Below are 22,388 nucleotides of genomic sequence, written 5' to 3'. Positions count from 1 at the left end.
GAGGGGGTCCTCTCTCTCTCTCTGCAGGCAGGACGGAGGGGGTCCTCTCTCTCTCTCTGCAGGCAGGACGGAGGGGGTCCTCTCTCTCTCTCTCCAGGCAGGACGGAGGGTCCTCTCTCTCTCTCCGGGCAGGACGGAGGGGGTCCTCTCTCTCTCTCTGCAGGCAGGACGGAGGGGGTCCTCTCTCTCTCTCTCCAGGCAGGACGGAGGGGTCCTCTCTCTCTCTCTCTGCAGGCAGGACGGAGGGGGTCCTCTCTCTCTCTCTCTCCAGGCAGGACGGAGGGGGTCCTCTCTCTCTCTCTGCAGGCAGGACGGAGGGGGTCCTCTCTCTCTCTCTCCAGGCAGGATGGAGGGGGTCCTCTCTCTCTCTCCAGGCAGGACGGAGGGGGTCCTCTCTCTCTCTCCAGGCAGGATGGAGGGGGTCCTCTCTCTCTCTCCAGGCAGGACGGAGGGGGTCCTCTCTCTCTCTCTCTGGGCAGGACGGAGGGTGTCCTCTCTCTCTCTCTGGGCAGGACGGAGGGGGTCCTCTCTCTCTCTCTCCGGGCAGGACGGAGGGGGTCCTCTCTCTCTCTGCAGGCAGGACGGAGGGGGTCCTCTCTCTCTCTCCAGGCAGGACGGAGGGGGTCCTCTCTCTCTCTCCAGGCAGGATGGAGGGGGTCCTCTCTCTCTCTCTGCAGGCAGGACGGAGGGGGTCCTCTCTCTCTCTCTGCAGGCAGGACGGAGGGGGTCCTCTCTCTCTCTCTGCAGGCAGGACGGAGGGGGTCCTCTCTCTCTCTCCGGGCAGGACGGAGGGGGTCCTCTCTCTCTCTGCAGGCAGGACGGAGGGGGTCCTCTCTCTCTCTCCAGGCAGGACGGAGGGGGTCCTCTCTCTCTCTCTCCAGGCAGGACGGAGGGGGTCCTCTCTCTCTCTCTCCGGGCAGGACGGAGGGGGTCCTCTCTCTCTCTCTCTGCAGGACGGAGGGGGTCCTCTCTCTCTCTCTGCAGGCAGGACGGAGGGGGTCCTCTCTCTCTCTCTCTGCAGGCAGGACGGAGGGGGTCCTCTCTCTCTCTCTCTCCAGGCAGGACGGAGGGGGTCCTCTCTCTCTCTCTCTCCAGGCAGGACGGAGGGGGTCCTCTCTCTCTCTCTCCAGGCAGGACGGAGGGGGTCCTCTCTCTTTCTCTCTCTGTGGGCAGGACGGAGGGGGTCCTCTCTCTCTCTCTGCAGGCAGGATGGAGGGGGTCCTCTCTCTCTCTCTCTGCAGGCAGGATGGAGGGGGTCCTCTCTCTCTCTCTCTCTCCAGGCAGGACGGAGGGGGTCCTCTCTCTCTCTCTGCAGGCAGGATGGAGGGGGTCCTCTCTCTCTCTCCGGGCAGGACGGAGGGGGTCCTCTCTCTCTCTCTGCAGGCAGGACGGAGGGGGTCCTCTCTCTCTCTCTCTCCAGGCAGGACGGAGGGGGGTCCTCTCTCTCTCTCTCCGGGCAGGACGGAGGGGGTCCTCTCTCTCTCTGCAGGCAGGATGGAGGGGGTCCTCTCTCTCTCTCTCTCTGCAGGCAGGACAGAGGGTCCTCTCTCTCTCTGCAGGCAGGATGGAGGGGGTCCTCTCTCTCTCTCTGCAGGCAGGACAGAGGGTCCTCTCTCTCTCTGCAGGCAGGACGGAGGGGGTCCTCTCTCTCTCTCCAGGCAGGACGGAGGGGGTCCTCTCTCTCTCTCCAGGCAGGACGGAGGGGGTCCTCTCTCTCTCTCCAGGCAGGACGGAGGGGGTCCTCTCTCTCTCTCTCCGGGCAGGACGGAGGGGGGTCCTCTCTCTCTCTCTCCGGGCAGGACGGAGGGGGTCCTCTCTCTCTCTCTGCAGGCAGGACGGAGGGGGTCCTCTCTCTCTCTCTCTCTCTGCAGGCAGGACGGAGGGGGTCCTCTCTCTCTCTCTCCGGGCAGGACGGAGGGGGTCCTCTCTCTCTCTCTCCAGGCAGGACGGAGGGGGTCCTCTCTCTCTCTCTGCAGGCAGGATGGAGGGGGTCCTCTCTCTCTCTCTCTCCAGGCAGGACGGAGGGGGTCCTCTCTCTCTCTCCAGGCAGGACGGAGGGGGTCCTCTCTCTCTCTGCAGGCAGGACGGAGGGGGTCCTCTCTCTCTCTCTCTCTCCAGGCAGGATGGAGGGGGTCCTCTCTCTCTCTCTCCAGGCAGGACGGAGGGGGTCCTCTCTCTCTCTCTCTCTCCAGGCAGGACGGAGGGGGTCCTCTCTCTCTCTCTCCGGGCAGGACGGAGGGGGTCCTCTCTCTCTCTGCAGGCAGGACGGAGGGGGTCCTCTCTCTCTCTCCGGGCAGGACGGAGGGGGTCCTCTCTCTCTCTGCAGGCAGGACGGAGGGGGTCCTCTCTCTCTCTCCGGGCAGGACGGAGGGGGTCCTCTCTCTCTCTCTCCCGGCAGGACGGAGGGGGTCCTCTCTCTCTCTCTCCAGGCAGGACGGAGGGGGTCCTCTCTCTCTCTCTCTGCAGGCAGGACGGAGGGGGTCCTCTCTCTCTCTCTCCAGGCAGGACGGAGGGGGTCCTCTCTCTCTCTCTCTCCGGGCAGGACGGAGGGGGTCCTCTCTCTCTCTCTCTCCGGGCAGGACGGAGGGGGTCCTCTCTCTCTCTCTCCAGGCAGGACGGAGGGGGTCCTCTCTCTCTCTCTCCAGGCAGGACGGAGGGGGTCCTCTCTCTCTCTCTGCAGGCAGGACGGAGGGGGTCCTCTCTCTCTCTCTGCAGGCAGACGGAGGGGGTCCTCTCTCTCTCTCTGCAGGGCAGGATGGAGGGGGTCCTCTCTCTCTCTCTCTCCAGGCAGGATGGAGGGGGTCCTCTCTCTCTCTCTGCAGGCAGGACGGAGGGGGTCCTCTCTCTCTCTCTGCAGGCAGGACGGAGGGGGTCCTCTCTCTCTCTCCAGGCAGGATGGAGGGGGTCCTCTCTCTCTCTCCGGGCAGGACGGAGGGGGTCCTCTCTCTCTCTCTCCAGGCAGGACGGAGGGGGTCCTCTCTCTCTCTCCAGGCAGGATGGAGGGGGTCCTCTCTCTCTCTCCGGGCAGGACGGAGGGGGTCCTCTCTCTCTCTCTCTCCAGGCAGGATGGAGGGGGTCCTCTCTCTCTCTCTGCAGGCAGGACGGAGGGGGTCCTCTCTCTCTCTCTGCAGGCAGGACGGAGGGGGTCCTCTCTCTCTCTCTGCAGGCAGGACGGAGGGGGTCCTCTCTCTCTCTCTGCAGGCAGGACGGAGGGGGTCCTCTCTCTCTCTCTCCAGGCAGGATGGAGGGGGTCCTCTCTCTCTCTCTCTGCAGGCAGGACGGAGGGGGTCCTCTCTCTCTCTCTGCAGGCAGGACGGAGGGGGTCCTCTCTCTCTCTCTCCAGGCAGGACGGAGGGGGTCCTCTCTCTCTCCAGGCAGGACGGAGGGGGTCCTCTCTCTCTCTCTCTGCAGGCAGGACGGAGGGGGTCCTCTCTCTCTCTCCAGGCAGGATGGAGGGGGTCCTCTCTCTCTCTCCAGGCAGGACGGAGGGGGTCCTCTCTCTCTCTCTGCAGGCAGGATGGAGGGGGTCCTCTCTCTCTCTCTGCAGGCAGGACGGAGGGGGTCCTCTCTCTCTCTGCAGGCAGGACGGAGGGGGTCCTCTCTCTCTCTCTCCAGGCAGGACGGAGGGGGTCCTCTCTCTCTCTCTGCGGGCAGGACGGAGGGGGTCCTCTCTCTCTCTCTCCAGGCAGGATGGAGGGGGTCCTCTCTCTCTCTCTCCAGGCAGGACGGAGGGGGTCCTCTCTCTCTCTCTGCGGGCAGGACGGAGGGGGTCCTCTCTCTCTCTCTCCGGGCAGGACGGAGGGGGTCCTCTCTCTCTCTCCGGGCAGGATGGAGGGGGTCCTCTCTCTCTCTCTCTGGGCAGGACGGAGGGGGTCCTCTCTCTCTCTCTCCAGGCAGGACGGAGGGGGTCCTCTCTCTCTCTGCAGGCAGGACGGAGGGGGTCCTCTCTCTCTCTCCAGGCAGGACGGAGGGGGTCCTCTCTCTCTCTCTGTAGGCAGGACGGAGGGGGTCCTCTCTCTCTCTCTGCAGGCAGGACGGAGGGGGTCCTCTCTCTCTCTCTGCAGGCAGGACGGAGGGGGTCCTCTCTCTCTCTCCGGGCAGGACGGAGGGGGTCCTCTCTCTCTCTCTCTCCGGGCAGGACGGAGGGGGTCCTCTCTCTCTCTCCGGGCAGGACGGAGGGGGTCCTCTCTCTCTCTCCAGGCAGGACGGAGGGGGTCCTCTCTCTCTCTCTCTCCAGGCAGGATGGAGGGTTCCCTCAGGCAGCAGGGCCATATATCACACTTGTCTCTGGTTACTGTTCCCACGTGGAAGGAAACCTGAGCTCCGGTTTGGCGGCGCCGTGATGATGTCATTCAGCCGAATCGCTCACTTTGTATCCGTGGACTCCCATAGACTCATAGTAAAATGGTAAATGGTGCATTTATACTTAGTACTTTTTATCCAAAGCGCTTTACAATTTTTGTTCCCTCACATTTCACCCATTCATAGACTCCCACTATTGTACTGTATATATATTCATGGTCTCCCATAGACAACCACTATATAATATAACCATGAAGACCCATAGATCCCCACTACTGTACTGTCAATCAATCAATCAATCAAATTTATTTGTATAGCACGTTTAAACATGACGCTTGTCAACCAAAGTGCTTCACATAGCTAAGCTAAGTACAAAGAAAAGTGTAAAATAAACAGAAAAATAAACAGTATATCCATGGACTCCCAATGAACAACCACATTATAACCATGAACTCCCATTGACCTCCACTACTATACTGTATATATATATGGACTCCCATAGACAACCACTATATAACCCTGAAGACCCATGCACAGTCTCTTGTGCGGTGCTGTATGTGTACCTGTACTGTATGCATCAGGGTGATGCTTTGGCTCTGTCTCATTGGATGTCCCCGGTCCTGCCCCCCCCCCCCCCCCCCCCAGGCTACAGTGCTCTGCTATGGTACGAGGAGGAAGCTACTAGGGGTGGGGGGAAAATCGATACGTAGTAGTATCGCGATACTTTGCATGGCGATGCTGTATCGATACAGGGACGCCAAGTATCGATATTTAATTATTCATAATTTTTTTTTAAATAAACATTCTTTTATTTTGATTTTTTTTGTATAAGGAAGTTGCATTGTTCATTTCAATACCTGTAATAGTACAGTAGTCCACACACACACACACACACACACACACACACACACACACACACACACACACACACACACACACACACACACACACACACACACACACACACACACACACACACACACACACACACACACACACACACACACACACACATGTGCATTCAGTTAAGTTGGAATATGACTGTAATACAAACAGTTCAGTTTGTCAGGTACATGCAACACAGATTACAGTGTTTACATCCGTCTGCTTGAGAAAATACCATGTTCTGCAATAAAATATTAGATAAAACATGTTGACAAAGTTTTACTTTGCAGTTGAAAAAAGGTAATAAATTAAATGTGATAAAAAAAATATATATATTTGTTTCGCAATACTCAGCGTATCGCGATATATTTTGTATCGCGATACTATCGTATCGTAACGCAAGTATCGCGATAGTATTGTATCGGGAGGTCTCTGGCGATTCCCACCCCTAGAAGCTACAGTGCTCTGCTATGGTAGGAGGAGGAGGCTACAGTGCTCTGCTATGGTAGGAGGAGGAGGCTACAGTGCTCTGCTATGGTAGGAGGAGGAAGCTACAGTGCTCTGCTATGGTAGGAGGAGGAGGCTACAGTGCTCTGCTATGGTAGGAGGAGGAGGCTACAGTGCTCTGCTATGGTAGGAGGAGGAAGCTACAATGCTCTGCTATGGTAGGAGGAGGAGGCTACAGTGCTCTGCTATGGTAGGAGGAGGAAGCTACAATGCTCTGCTATGGTAGGAGGAGGAAGCTACACTGCTCTGCTATGGTAGGAGGAGGAAGCTACACTGCTCTGCTATGGTAGGAAGAGGAAGCTAGAATGCTCTGCTATGGTAGGAGGAGGAAGCTACACTGCTCTGCTATGGTAGGAAGAGGAAGCTACAATGCTCTGCTATGGTAGGAGGAGGAAGCTACAATGCTCTGCTATGGTAGGAGGAGGAAGCTACACTGCTCTGCTATGGTAGGAGGAGGAAGCTAGAATGCTCTGCTATGGTAGGAGGAGGAAGCTACAGTGTTCTGTTCGGCGTGGTTCGGTGCAATTACTGCATCTCAGTGTCGAGTGCTTCAGAGACATGACGACAATGAGGCAGACGGCGGCGGTGATTAGGATTTTGACATTTTAGCACTAATCCTAAACAGAGTGACAGCCGAGGAGGTTTCCCCCTCTCTCTGGGTGGGGGGGGGGGGGGGGGGGGGGGGGAGACCCAGGGGCGGTCACATGGCTCATGGACCCAGCAGGGTTCCTCCCAGGACAGAGAGGCAGGCAGGCTCGGCGGAGAGAGGGAGAGGGAGAGAGAGAGAGAGAGAGCAGAAGGAGAGAGAGAGAGAGAGAGAGAGAGCAGAAGGAGAGAGAGAGAGAGAGAGAGAGAGAGAGAGCGAGAGAGAGGTGATTTGTCAAACTGAACCTCCGTGGTCCGGGCTGTTGCTCAGCCCATCGCAGCGCAGCAGGGAGTCTCCCAGGCGAGTCCTCTCTCTCTCTCTCTCTCTCTCTCTCTAACCATCCCATCGGCTCCTCGTCCAGGGTGGATGATTCACTTATTTACTCTGGAGTGGGGGCGACTACTGAGGCTAAACGGACCTCCCAGAAGACTATGAGGTCCAGCCTGACCTCCCAGAAGACTATGAGGTCCAGCCTGACCTCCCAGAAGACTATGAGGTCCAGCCTGACCTCCCAGAAGACCATGAGGTCCAGGCTGACCTCCCAGAAGACCATGAGGTCCAGCCTGACTGAACCAGAATCAAATCAAATCAAATTTATTTATAAGGCCCGACAACACACGTTAATGTCCCCATGGGCCGTACATGTCTTCTTTAAACAAGTTATTAAAGGAGCTCCCGTCTTATACGGAGCTACTGAGAAATCTTGATCCCCAGTTAGACTGGCTGACGCGCCGTTATATTCCTGGTCTCATACCAAACAGTCCTTGTCCCAATGACACAATGCAGGCAGCTTTCTTGGAAAATTATATTTATTTGCTTCACCGTGCAAACAGAATATCCTTGTTTTTTGTTCCTTAAACTGATTAAATGATAATGAATATGATACCTAATTGGATACAAACATTTCGACCTGAGACCTGCGTCGTACGTGCGGTCAAAAACCATTGCCTTTTCCGGGTCAAAACTCCTCCTCCTACAGGTGTACCTGACGCTTATATAAAAGAAGCGCCACCCCCTGGTCACATAAATCCATTGCACATTAAGTCCATTTTGGCCGTTACACACCGGCCCCTAATTGTTAAGGCAGGCAGACATAACAATTCAAAAAATAAATAAACAAAACAAATAAGAGCCAAAACATGTCATGGATTAAGTGCATTTACATTTCATGAACCAAACACAGTTTGGTCACCGGCCTTACAATGGTGCTACTTTTAGTCTGCAATTTCACAGACCGCACCAGACCTTGTTTGTCTGGAAAGACCTCCAGAACCCTGCCAAGTGGCCAGGACCCACGAGGAGCTGAAGAGTCCATGATGACCACAATATCACCAGCTGTCAAACTCCTTTTCCTCTGGTTCCACTTTTACCTCTCTTGAAGCAAGGGCAAGTACTCACCTACCCATCTTTTCCAGAAAAGATCTGAAAGATACTGGACTTGCCGCCATCGTCTTCTTACATACTGGTCATGTGGATCGAACACTCCAGGTGGCAAAGCTGGTTTACCCTTCAAGAGAAGAAGATGGTTCGGTGTAAGTGGCTCCAGGTCGTTGGGATCATCCGAGAGCTTGGTTATTGGACGGTCATTCAAAATGGCCTCCACTTCACAAAACACTGTATGAAGCCCATCATCATCCAACCTCTGCTGACGTAGGACAGAACTGAGAACCCTTCTCACCAGGCGGATCATCCGTTCCCAGACGCCACCGTGATGTGAACCTGCCGGTGGATTAAAGCTCCAACAGATTCCAACTTGTGCCAGAACTCCATGAATCTTGTCTTGATTCAAAACGGCCAGAGCCTCCTTCAGTTCTCGTTCTGACCCAACGAAATTGGTACCATTATCGGACCGTAAGTGCGCCACTTGTCCTCTCCTGCTGATAAAACGCCTCAGAGCATTGATGCATGCGTCTGTGTCCAATGACACCGCAACCTCCAGATGGATGGCCCTGCTTGCCATACAGGTAAATATGACTCCGTACCTCTTACAGGTTGATCTTCCTTTCTTCACTTCGACTGGTCCAAAGTAATCTACCCCTGTGTTGGTAAAAGGTGGTAGGTCAGGAAGGATTCTATCTGCTGGAAGATCTGCCATCTTTTGCTCCACTGCTCTGCCATTGTAGCGTTTGCAAAAGCTGCATTCAGCGATGATCTTCCTAACAGCTGCATGGGCGTTGGTGATCCAAAATCTCTTCCTCACTTTGGACAGTGTGTGAGTCCTTCCACCATGTCCCAGATTCTGGTGTACGTGCTTGAGAATGAGCATTGAAACATGCTGGTCCTTGGAGAGAATGAGCGGATGTTTAGCTTCCTCTGGCATTGATCCTCTGCTCAGTCTTCCTCCAACTCTCAAGAGTCCATCTTCAAACACTGGATCCAGCTTATATATGGGACTCTGTCGACTCACTGCTGCCTTCCCAGATGTTAAAGCAGCAATCTCTTCACCGAATCTCAGTCGCTGACAGTAGCCAACGATGGCAACCTCTGCTCTCTGCAGATCCTCCAGCGTCAAAGTGCCGCTCATAGATGTTGCTGTGAGCTTTTGACTTGCAGCCTGCTTTCTCAGACGGCTCTGTTCCAACAACATGACCCTCAACCTGAGGAACCAGGCAACTGCAGTCTTCAGCCTCTTCCAGTCTGAGAAGTAGGAAATTAGCTGGTAAGTAGGACTGGCTATGTCACCCACACTGATGGCGTTTACGGTTGCCTCCTTTTTGACCTCCTGGTCATTTGAATCCACTGAGACGTCCAACACAGTTTTGGGCCACTCCACTGCTGGCTTCCAAAGAAATGCAGGACCTTCAAGCCACCTGCTGCCATTCAGGAAGTCCAAGACCCTCATTCCTCTTGACGCGTCGTCAGCTGGATTGTCTTTGGAACAGACATGTCTCCACTGTGAGGGTTCAGACCTTTCTCTGATGGTCGAGACCCTATTGGCTACAAATGTGTGGAAACGCCTGTCCTCATTGTTAATATACTTCAACACTGAAGTGCTGTCAGTCCAAAATACCGACTCCTCCAACTGGAACTTCAGCTCTGCCTTCAACAGTGAGTCCACTCTGACAGCAAGGACAGCAGCCGTCAACTCCAGCCGAGGAATAGTCACAGCTTTCAGTGGTGTTACTCTGGCTTTGCCAAGTAGAAAGGTAACCTGGATGTGGTTTTCCTGACTCAACATCCGGACATACGATACCGTTCCATATCCACCTTCACTGGCATCGGCAAAGTGGTGTAGTTGGGCATGTCTGACCTTCCCAAAATCCACTGGCTTAATGCACCTATTCGTCTGGAATGCAGCCAGCTGCTCCAATTCCTCCAACCACCTTTTCCATTGGTGTATGATGTCCCGTGGCAAGTCATCATCCCACCCACATCCTCTTCTGCAGAGTTCCTGCTGCATTATTTTTGCACGCAAAGTGACTGGTGCCAGGAAACCTAGAGGATCGTATACTGAGCTGGCAATGGACAGCATACCACGTCTGGTGAGAGACTGTCGTTTCAACTCGATCTTGAACCTGAAAGAGTCCGTCTCCACACACCATAGTAGGCCAAGAGCCCTTTCCATTGGAAGTTTGTCTCTGTCCAGATCCAACTCCTTTAGATCCTTGGCCCTTTGCTCTGCTACGATGGACTGTAAAACACCACGACTCTTGCTGATCCACTTCTCCAAGATGAAGCCCCCCTTGCGACACAGAACAATAAGATCCGTTATCATCTGGATAGCTTCCTCTTCAGTCGCTGAGCTCTTCAAACAGTCATCCACATAGAAATTCTGCTTGACAGATTGGGTGACTTCAGCTGAGAACTCAGCCTGATTATCATCAGCAGTTTTCCTCAGGGCGTAGCTTGCGCAACTAGGGGATGATACAGCGCCAAACAGGTGCACAGTCATCCTGTACTCCTCAAGGTCCCTAGTGACATCTCCCTCTGGCCACCAGAGGAAGCGCAGAAAATCCCTGTCCTCCTCAGCGACCTTCACCTGGTGGAACATGGCTTGAATGTCACCCATGAATGCCACTGGTTCCTCTCTGAAGCGAGTTAGCACTCCAAGCAGTAAACTGGTAAGGTTAGGACCCTGCAGAAGTTCACTGTTCAGGGATGCTCCTTGGAATGTGGCTCCACAGTCAAACACCACACGGAGGTTTCCTTTCCTCGGATGGTAGACACCATGGTGTGGGATGTACCACACTTTTCCTTTCTCACCATGCAGTTGTTGCTGCGGTACTTTCTCTGCATAGTTCTTCCCAATAAGCTTGTTCATGTATGCTGCATACTCCTGGTGCAAGCTTTTGTTATTTAGGAACCGTTTCCTCAAACCCTGGATCCTTTGCCTAGCGACTCCCACATTGTTGGGCAGACAGACCTCCTTGTTCCTAAAAGGCAATTTCAAACAGTACCTCCCTTCCTGAAGCACTGCTGAACTTTCCACAATTTCCAGAAACCTTACGTCTTCTCTAGACATTTCCTTCTCTTTCACAGCTACTTCATTGAAGTCGTGATTGTACTGATTGGCCAGCATTTCCTCTAGTCTGCACACTGAGATCCTGTTGACCATAGCAGAGGGAAACTCTGTCTCCACAACACCACTGTTTCCATTCAGTGGACCATTAACGACCTATCCCAGCACCGTCCTTATAGCATACGGGCCATTCCCGTGACTGTTGACGACCTCCCAAGGTTCCAATATCTTGGGAGCGTTGGTTCCAATCAACAGATCGACATTTGCTTTTAGGCGTGGGATGTGTACGTTGGACAAATATGGCCATTCCGACAGTTCTTCGGGTGTCACCATGTTCTCAGCCGTGACTGGCATTTTCTTCTGTGTGAGAACTTCCGGAAGAACATAAAAGTCATCGCTGTCCAAACCAGCTATCTCCAACCCAGTCAAGGAGTAAGCTGGAACAACTGTCTCTTGCCCCATGGTGCTCAACAGGAAGTTGGTTCTTCTGCCTGTGATATTCAGCCTCTGCATTAGGCGTTCAGAGCAGAATGTGGCTGAGCTACCAGGGTCTAGGAAGGCGTAGGTTTGTATGATGGCATTTCCTTTTGCTGCTTTCACACGTACAGGGAGAATGGATAACACACACCGGTCCTTACCGGCCCCTGTATGTCCACATGTTTGCAGTGACGTTGGTTGCTTTAACTGTTCTGGAGAAGATGGTTGCCTTTTAATGTGAAGCAGGGTGGGGTGAGTTTGACCACAGACTTTGCATTCCAAGCGCCTTTCGCTATCTCTGCTCATGTGACCAACACATAAGCATGCAAAGCAAACTCCCTTTTCCCTCAGAAAGTGTATTTTCTCCTTGTGCCGCTTTTCCTGAAGTTGTTTGCACTCCTCCAATGAGTGACTGCGAGCACACAAAAGGCATCCAGCTCTCCTAGCATTCCTTGTACTTGATGTTGGTGATGTTAGCTCCTTGGCTCTCTCCGATATGTCCATGGTTGTTACTGTGGTGGCGACAATATTTCCTTTTACTCTGTTGGGTGGATATGATTTAAACCTGGTGAGAGATTTTGTGCCAACCACACCAGAATTTGGATCCTGTATGTCACCAAACAGAGGGTCAGAAAGAATACTGACGCGTCGCTCCACAAACCTGATCATATCACCGAAGTGAGCTCTTTCCTGTGTATTTTCCATTATGCCATGAGCCGTACTCCTCCATTGCTCCCTCATCTTGAATGGCAATTTTGATATAATGGCCCTCATGTTGACAGGCATGTCCAACTCCTGCATGTACTGAAGCTCCTCCATTGCATTGCAGCAGCCACGCAAGAATAAGGAGTAGGCTTGAAGTGCCTTGACATCCTCAGATTTTATTGTTTGCCATGCCAAGGCCTTTTGCATGTAGGCACTTCCTATTTTGTACTGGTTTCCAAAGTGTTCTTTAAGAAGACCCTTTGCCACTGCGTAACCACGCTCAGGAGCCATATGCTGGCAGCTACGCACCAATTCCTGTGGCTGTCCTCTTGTGAACTGCTCCAGATAATACAAAGCATCAGCGTCTGTTGCCTTTTCCTCCACTCCTTGTTCAAATGCTTTGATGAATGTTCTGTATTGGAGAGGGTCACCTTCAAATGTTGGGATATTTCGTGGTGGCAGAGACCTGGAATGCTGTTGCTGCACCAGAGCAGCAGTTATCTCATTTTGCCTCTCCATGATGGTAAGCATGTTTGCAGGTTGGTTTGAATTGATTTGAACATTGTCAGTTGTTCCCATTCTGCTTTCCTGTTCCTTGTGGTTGTGATTATATTGGCGGTTAGCAGCAGTGCTATGCCATTGACCACGTTCCTTTGGTCTCACATCCACAGGCTTGTTTGGTGGTATTGACAATTGTGTCAATTTACTTCGTTGTGTTAATGTCCCAGGTTGGTATTCCCTTGCAACAGGATTTAGCTTGTGGTGTTCCCTTTCAAAATAGGAATTCATTGCATTTGAAGGTGCATGAGATGAACGCTTACTTTCAGAGGAGTGCAACACGGCCAACCTTGCAGTGCTTGCAGCCAATTCAGTGTCCACCTCTAGTTGTTCCTTTTTTCTTTTCAACTTTAGTTCCTGCTCCTTCAACTGATGCTCCTGCTCCTTCAACTTTAGTTCCTGCTCCTTCAACTGATGCTCCTGCTCCTTCAACTGATGCTCCTGCTCCTCCAAAGCATGTTTTTCTTTTAGAGAATCAGCACGAGCGAGAAGTGCAGCTCTATCGGCTTCAGCTAAGATCCTGGCAGATGACCTGCTACTTGTTTTTGAATATTTGCTCACAATGTTTGACACACTGTCATTTGGAGCAATACCATCATCCATTAAATGCAAATCACCTTCAGTTGTTTTACCATCATATTCATCATGTACATTCGTTATACCTTCAATATTTGAAACCCACAGTTTTGCATTTGAAATACACTCATTGATTGACAACATTTTTGCTTTAAACCAGGTGTCTTGTTCTTCTTTTTCATCATGTAACGTATAACCCAACAGAAGATTGTCATGTATGCATTTCGCCTCATAACACACCTGATTCAAATCTGTAAGAGCATTCTCTACTTTTTCCTTCTCATTATTTAACATGAAACCAAGAATTGAATCTTTTATCTTGGCTGCCATGTTAAATTTACGTTTTCTGCTGGCATCCAATTTGCCACAATGTTCTGCAACAGCCTTGGCAGTCATTTTAACGCCACGTTTCCCAGTGACGTCACCGCTAACAGCGGAGCGCGCTGTGGTCTCCATGGAAACGTTTGATGCCGTTTTGCGTGTCGCCATGTTATTAGATTGTCTGAATTAAAACGAGACGGCTGGTGACGAGTCGCGCAACATAGTCACTACAAAAAAGGTCCGCGTAGTCAAGTGTTATTCCTCTTCAGCAACCATGGATTTACGCTCAACCCCAAGTTATGTGTGCACACAATTTTACATGGCCATGTATTTATATAGCGCTATTCACATACCTCCTTGCGTTGGGTACCATGATGTCGCCTCACGGATCAGTACTCGCGGTCCAGTACTGATCCTCAGCCACTTCGGGTCAGCACCGGTGTCTTCCTTCTCCACGAACGGCTGCAGGCGGATCCGCGATGCAGCAGCAACAGTAGAATCCTCTTCCTCCACACAACAACAGCAGCAGCTCCTCGCCTTCCTCCGGTGGAGATTCTCCGACGTCCCCTAACGCATCGAATCTTCCCCAGTCTCCAAGCAAGAGTCCAACTGGTGCGCGGTTTTTGACTAATATTAAAGGAGCTCCCGTCTTATACGGAGCTACTGAGAAATCTTGATCCCCAGTTAGACTGGCTGACGCGCCGTTATATTCCTGGTCTCATACCAAACAGTCCTTGTCCCAATGACACAATGCAGGCAGCTTTCTTGGAAAATGATATTTATTTGCTTCACCGTGCAAACAGAATATCCTTGTTTTTTGTTCCTTAAACTGATTAAATGATAATGAATATGATACCTAATTGGATACAAACATTTCGACCTGAGACCTGCGTCGTACGTGCGGTCAAAAACCATTGCCTTTTCCGGGTCAAAACTCCTCCTCCTACAGGTGTACCTGACGCTTATATAAAAGAAGCGCCACCCCCTGGTCACATAAATCCATTGCACATTAAGTCCATTTTGGCCGTTACACAAGTCAAGAAGAAAACATAACAATAAGTCAAGAACAGAACAAGGACACCATAAGGTCCAACAAATTTAAAATAAATGCAAATAAATGAAAGAATGCAACACTCCCAGACATACCCCACGCGAAGGTAAGGAAAAACTCACTAAAACCTAACAATAGGAAAAAATGCTCCACAGGCAGTGTGGAGGAGAGAAACCTTAGAAGGGCCATTCAAGGGGGGATCTCCCTTCTTAGATGTCGGTGATAGTAGTGTTGCAGACGGACAGTTGGTAGAAGAGCCTGAGGTCCAGCCTGGCTTTAGATTGAGGCTTCATGAGAGTAAAACAGCTTGTCGTCATATTCTCGGGGCGACAGTGGCTCAGGAGGCAAACTGTGTCTGAGTTTAAATTAAGGTTGGAAATTAAATGAAACGCACACACGCATGCGCACAAGGGATAGAGGGCAGAAGAAGACAAAGAGAGAAAAATAAAGAGAGATTCCTGTGTGTGTGCGTGTGCGTGTGTGTGTGTGTCAGTGAGTGTGTGTGTGTGTGCACGCTCTGTCCCAGTGTTCGCAGAGAGAGCGAAAGAGAAACAATATCAGTCACAATGCGTTTCACCTGTCGCCTCTGAAGTGACCCAGATGCGCGGCGCGTCGAGCACTTTGACGGTAAATTGGACACATGAGATCAGTCTACGCCGATAATGAGTCATCAGTGGAGCGAGCGGTCCATTACAGGAGCGGAGACTGGAGACAGACACTGCAATCTAATTACTGCTTTCATTACACCCTCGTTTTCCATCTCTCCGGGACAGAGAAGGAGAAGGAGGGGGGGGGAGGGGAGGAGGAGAGGGGGGGGGGGGGGGGTGAGAGGAGGAAGGAAGAGGAAGAAGAGGGGGGGGAGGAGGGGAGGAGGAGAGGGCGGGTGAGAGGAGTAAGGGAGGAGGAGAAGGGAGGGGTGAGAGGAGGAAGGGAGGAGGAGAAGGGAGGGGTGAGGAGGAAGGGAGGAGGAGAAGGAGAAGTGGGGGGTGAGAGGAGAAAGGGAGAGGAAGAAGAGGGGGTGAGAGGAGGAAGGGAGGAGGAGAAGGAGAAGTGGGGGGTGAGAGGAGGAAGGGAGAGGAAGAAGAGGGGGTGAGAGGAGGAAGGGAGGAGGAGAAGGAGAAGTGGGGGGTGAGAGGAGGAAGGGAGAGGAAGAAGAGGGGGTGAGAGGAGGAAGGGAGAGGAAGAAGGGAGAGGAAGAAGAGGGGGTGAGAGGAGGAAGGGAGGAGGAGAAGGAGAAGTGGGGGGTGAGAGGAGGAAGGGAGAGGAAGAAGAGGGGGTGAGAGGAGGAAGGGAGGAGGAGAAGGAGAGGTGGGGGGTGAGAGGAGGAAGGGAGAGGAAGAAGAGGGGGTGAGAGGAGGAAGGGAGGAGGAGAAGGGAGGGGTGAGAGGTCCCCCATCCCCTGTCCCTGTCCCCCATCCCTGTCCCCCAACCCCTGTCCCCTGTCCCTGTTCCCCGTCCCTTGGCCAACGGCTAGTGGTCCGTATCCGCTTCCATTCATTTGTGCTAAGCTAGGCCATAGCTTGCAGCAAGATAGCTTTATTTTTTGTATTTTTTATTATTTTTAGCATTCCCCATCCCCTGTCCCCCATCCCCTGTTCCTGTCCCCTGTCCCGGTCCCCCGTCCCTGTCCCCCGCTCCCATCCCCCACCCCCTGTCACCCGTCCCCTGTCCCCATCCCCCGTCCCCCATCCCCCATCCCTGTCCCCCGGCCCCTGCATTCGTATTCAACCCTCTCTCCGCACGACAAACTCTTCGTTTTGGGCGATGAAGGTCATATCGCAAATCTAACGCGCTTGCATTATTCATACGGTTTGCATTAGGGGGGGTCAGAGAGCCCCATTTCCAGAGTGTATTTATGACCATAATCCCTGATGAGATTCACATCACAGTCTGATGAATGAGAATTGTCCACTTGCGCCCGTCACCCCCCCCCCCCCCCCCCCCTTCATTCAGTTATGAGAGGAAATGGTTTCACAGCGAGCACTCATCTCAGAGATCAGAGATCAAAGAGCCTCATCTGTTCGGGTAATTGTGGGGAAGACCTCTGTTTTTGCATATTTCCCAGGATATTTGCACATATCCCACATCTTTCCTTCCACGTGAGATCTTTAACCCTTTCACTGCCACACGACAGCCAGTTAAATACAGAAGGTTAGCCCTTTACTATCACACAACATAGTAAAGGGTTAACCTTCTGTCATGTGGCAGTGAAAGGGTTAAGGCCAGTAATCTGTTAATAAGGCTGTAATAAAGTGAACACTTGATGGTTCTCTCTTCATCTTTTAACCCTTACCTTAAAACTCATTCAGCGCCAGGGGTCGCTGTTTACCTTACCATTGAAATGCTGTCGCCTTTTAACATGGGGATACGTGGCTGTGTTTGCAGGCCTAAAGCTATATTATATATTATAGCTATGGATCTAATAATATAGTCGATTGTCATTGAGTTTCTTCCGGTCAAGATGCAAAAAACAGATAATTTTTCCATCCATACATTCCCGTTTTATACCGTTGTGAATATGAGTGTAGTTTCAGGGCGGTCTGGTGTAATTTCCAAAATGCTAGGTAATCGCCGGCAACTTGTATTCTAGTAAAAGCGTGATCGTTTCTTCCCTGGACTAGCTACTGTTCTCAAATAAAATTTTAGATGATCGGTATTATGTTTCATCATGGATGCATGAAAGGGGGGGGGGACCGCCCCTCCGTGCTTTGATCGCTACCAACGGAACACGCCACACACACACGCCCCGATCGCATGAAGGCATTTTTGGACCAACGCAATATTGATACCATATAGTCCTTACCTTGACCAGGATCTGTCCCGAAAAGAATATTCCAATTATCTGATCGCAATTCCAAGTACTGATGTCGACTGTGTTTCCAACGTAATCCAGCCATGAACACGAACCAGGGGGGCCCGACCCTCGTCGATGCATGCGTTATAAGCGCTTGGCTTGCCCGAGTAGTTAGACTCCGCCCGCAGGCCGTAGATTGGCCCAGACACCAAGCCACATCGGCAGGCGGCGGTATTGGACTTTTACGATCTCAGACCCATCCCCAGTGATAACACACAGCTGCCTGCATGTTTATGAATGGAAATATCGAATAAAAGAAATAACGACCATAATAACGAGTAAACTCGTTGTTGGCGTCCAACGATTGGCGGGCTATAACAAGTATACTCGTCGTTGGCAATTAAAGCGTTAAAAGGAACACGCCAACATTATGGAAAATGTGCATACAGTCTTCTCCAGAGTCAGACAAGAAGATACTGTAGATACCAGTTTCCTCTCTGTGCGTTCAGTAGAAAGCTTCAGGCTGCAAGCTATAACCTAGTTTAGCACAAATTTATGGAAGTGGATACGGACCACTAGCTTACCTTAAAACTCCGGTAGAGGTGTTTTTGGCCAACGGCTAGGCTAGTGGTCCGTATCCGCCTCCATTAATTTGTGCTAAGCTAAGCTATAGCTTGCAGCAAGATAGCTTTTTTCTTTAAAATTTTAAATGATTTTGAGCATTTTTACAGCTTTTCTGGTCACGCAGGGCCGATAGAGGAGAGGGAGAATGGGAGGAGATGTGGGGAAGACATGCAACAAATATCGCCGGGAGCGGGAGGCGAACCCAGGACGGCCTCGTAGGTGTGCGAGGCACTATGCGGTGCGCCACGAGGGCGCCCAGCCAGATAGCTTTCTACTGAACGCACACAGAGAGGAAATTGGTCGGTCACAGTCAACCAGAGGTGCGTTGCTCATGGGACGGGGTTGCACGACGTGCAACCAAGCTTTTGTGAGCAGAAGCGCGTGCACGCAAGAACACGCTGCACTCGACTCGTCGCGTGTACCTGGCTACCTCGCATAAGCATAACAATTCATGGCAATCACATTCACAGGTTTGGTGTGAACGGTGCTCTGCCTGAGTCAGACCACCGTTCACACCAAACCTGAGGAATGCGCTGCACTCGACTGATGCGCCAACTCGCTAAGTACCCACATGGCTACTTTGCATAACAATAGCTCAGGTCGTCAAGTGTGTTCAAATACGTTCTCTCAGATACATTCACACAAAACTTGTGAATGAAATGTGTTACATTCCATTCGTAGAGGCAATTATTAGGCACTGTCTTTAGTCTGTGCGTATGCAAGGGAACATTTATGCGCACGCGCCCGGGAGCGCGCGTGCACGTGGCGGCATTAAAATACAGTGCAACCAGTCAGCCAATCAGGAACGCACCTCTGCAGTCAATCAGCACCTGCTAATGGGTCTGACCCATGTAGCTCAGCTGGTTGGTGCGGCCGGCTGTGAATCCTACGGTCCCAGGTTCAAATCCACTCGTTACAGTCTCTATCTTCTTGTCTGCCCCCATAGAAGATGGTAAACCACATTCCCCATAATGTCTGTGTGTTCCTTTAAAGCTCACCTTAAAGGAACACGCCAACATTTTGGGAAATTAGCTTACCGTCTTCTCCAGAGAGAGACGAGAAGATAGATACCAGTTTCCTCTCTGTGCGTTCAGTAGAAAGCTATCTGGCTGCACGTTAGCCTAGCTTAGCACAATGAATGGAAGCGGACAGTGCCGGTTAGCCTAGGCATTGTCCAACTAACACCTCTCCCGAAGGCTAACCGGCACTGTCCGCTTCCATGCATTGTGCTAAGCTTGTCTCTCTCTGGAGAAGACGGTAAGCTAATTTCCCCAAATGTTGGCGTGTTCCTTTAACCTCACTGGAGACGACGCGCCTGGTCCCGAACCTACAATAGAGACCACTGTGCTGAACATTTGGTGGTTGATATTCTCATCAGTTTAAATTATTCATCGCAAACTAGATGCACACTCACCAGGCCGCGGGGCGCGCGTGTGACATCATTAAAGGGCCGCTCCGCTGCTCCTGGTGCGCGTTTCTATCTCACATGATTCACCGACCTGGCAGAGCGTTCATCATATCCTGGGAAATGTGCAAAATCAACGGTTTTCCCCACATGCAACTTAACAGAGCCATGGGCACACGGAGCCATGGGCACACGGAGCCATGGGCACACGGCGGCGCAGAGCCTCTCGGTGGAACAAGGAACACAGATGAAAACCTGTGATTCAGATTCAGATTCAAATGACTTTATTCACCATATTGTATATACAAATGGAACGTAATTCGACATTACAGTCAGTGCATGATTTTTTTCACAAATAAGAATAACATAATAATAAATAGTTATGAAGTGCAAAACAGGACAGAACAGTGATCTTTCATTTCATTTAATTTCAAACCTTTATTTCAACCCGTGAGACACAGAGATTGCCCTCATTTACAGCGACGATGAGCTTACAAAAATAAGACACCGTTTATCAGTGATTTTACACATGCGGGGGGCAACAGTAGCTCAGGGAGGTAGAGCGGTCGTCCGGTAATCATAAGGTTCCCGGCTCGATTCCCGCTCCTCCCGGGCAGCGTGTCCAAGTGTACTTGAGCAAGACATTTAACCCCTATAATATATGTTTTGTGTTACGGTTGTGTAGGTGTGTTGGACCCAGGTGCAGTGGAGAACAGAGACGACGAGAGACAGATGTTGATTTTCACAAATGAAGCAGTACTCTTTATCTTGAGTAGCGAGTAGGGATGTCCGATATTTTCGGCCTACCGATATTTTCGGCCTACCGATATTATCGGCCGATATTGGCATTAAAATGTGATATAGCAAATTATCGGTATCAAAAAATAAATAAAAATAAAAATGATTTTTTATAATTCTTTTTACATTTATTTAACCTTTATTTACCCAGGCAAGCAAGTATGAACAAATTCTGATTTTATTTATTGTCAAAAGTATGCATAATGTTGCGTTAATTCCACGACAAGAGATATGTAATGTTAATTACCTGAAATTATTACGTTTTTTGGGGGGAGAAACCCTCCATATATCGGTATCGGTTGATATCGGTATAGGAAATTAAGAGTTGGACAATATCGGTATATCCGTATCGGTAAAAATGCCAATATCGAACATCCCTAGTAGCGAGTGAACTCTTATACAAAATACAACAGCAAGGTGCATACACGAAACAATAACATAAACGGGGAAAATAAAGGTGGAGAAAGCAAGTCTCCAAAAACGCATTTAAACACGGCTAGGCATCAATGACCCGATAACTATAAGCAAACACATATCTTACTTATCTTCCGTGGCGAGAGGGACGACAAGGCTTTAACATGAATGCATAGTATTACTCACGGCAAAGTTCAGTGATCGACTGACAGTGTTACTTCTTCTTCTTCTTCTTCTTTTTGGTGTTTTACGGCGGACGGCCACCATAAATGGGGCATTTACCGCCACCTACCGACCCGGAAATCGGGCCAGTCTTCCATTCTCCCCTCTTCTTTTTCTTATTCAACGGTTCAATGTCAGATCACGACCAAATCCATTCAACCCCCTAACACACCAAACAAAACAAAACCCATCCCTAACATCACCACCCTATCCAACCTAATCTATGAGTCACTCATTGCCTCCAGCGACTGACTCTGGCCTTCCTGAACACTCACCACCCCCTTCCCTAACTCTCTTACTTGATCCCTCACAACAACCTTCTTCCCTGACTTCCCTAACTCCCTCGATACTTGCCCTATTGTCAACCCCTTCATACCCATGTCTAATACTGCCGCCTCAACTACTAACCTTAACCTCTCTGTCCTACTGCTAACCATCACTATAGTATTCACCACTCTCGTCACAAATGCCACTATCTCCAACTTCACCCCCCACACCCTCTCTTTCTCCTCTTGCACTTCCTCTACCGACAAATGCCCTTTCCTAAACCCCTTATCCACACCTTGCTTCCCCTGATCCTCCTGCACTACCCTTACTGCCAAATGCCCTTCTCCTTCCTCACCTTGCTTTCCCTGACCTAACTTCCTAACTGCCTCCGCATACGAAATCCTATCATCCCTTCTCACTCTCTGAACCTCAACCTCCCTCCTCATCACCGCACAACCCCTAAACGCTACACTATGTTCCCCACCACAACTACAACACTTCAGCTTCACTCCCTCCCCACACTTCCCATATTCATGCTCCCCGCCACACCTAGCACACCTCTGTCCCTTCTTACAAGAAACAGCTACATGGCCAAATTCCTGACACCTATAACACCTAAGAGGACTCTGAACAAATTCCCTAACCCTAAACATCCTATACCCTACAAACACTACACTAGGAACAACCTTACCCTCAAACTTAATCACTACCGTCTCCGTCTCTACCCTATCTGCTCCCCTCTTCATCCTTTCTGCACCCTTAACCATGCCATTACGCCCGTCCTTCCCTAACCCTTCCACCAGCTGCTCCACGCTAACCTCAACCGGTACCCCAGCTATCACCCCCTTACATCCCCCCTCCCTCTTCTCCCCTACTCTCACTACCTCCCTTATACCCACGCCACCAATGCTCCTCATCTTCCTAGCCATCTCCACCTGCCCTACACTTACACACCCTACTGCCAAATTCCCATCTATCAAAACTCTAGCATACTCTACCTCTCCTAACTGCTTACCTACGAGTTTTGGCAGCTCGAACAACCCTAACTTGCTCACTCCCCCCACCCCCTCAAACCTAACCACTACATGAATCACTTCCGCAACAACCTCGCCTCTACCCTCACCATCTGATCCACTCGAGCTATCCCCCCTACCCTTCTTCCTTTTCACCCCCTTCCCCCCACTATCCCTGCCCCTCTTCTCCACCTTACTCCACCCTTCTCCCCCGCTCTCACCCCCCGAACCACACTCCATACTGTCATCTCCCATCGCCAAACTCACTCCCTCAGGGAGCAGCAAGGCGGACATACCCAACGGCTCATTCCCTACATATCCGTCAAACGTGACCCTGCAGTCTTCACCCTTGATCCAGGAAACA

General features: G+C 51.2%; 1 protein-coding gene across 1 annotated transcript in view; it reads left to right on the top strand.

Moving 5' to 3' along the window:
• Positions 1-11,259: 11,259 nt before the first annotated feature.
• LOC311235455 (serine/threonine-protein kinase SBK1-like) overlaps positions 11,260-22,388 on the top strand; it is a gene marked incomplete at both ends in the record, with an annotated part of 35,302 nt that continues 24,173 nt past the window's right edge. Inside the window, one exon of the mRNA XM_084322916.1 lies at positions 11,260-11,360. Within this exon, the coding sequence (XP_084179042.1) occupies positions 11,260-11,360 (101 nt within the window). The remainder of the gene's footprint in view (positions 11,361-22,388) is intronic.

The sequence above is a fragment of the Notolepis coatsorum genome, assembly GCF_963971535.1.
Source record: "Notolepis coatsorum genome assembly, chromosome: 10".
In the NCBI taxonomy this organism is placed as follows: domain Eukaryota; kingdom Metazoa; phylum Chordata; class Actinopteri; order Aulopiformes; family Paralepididae; genus Notolepis; species Notolepis coatsorum.
This window is presented reverse-complemented; position numbering and strand designations above follow the sequence as displayed.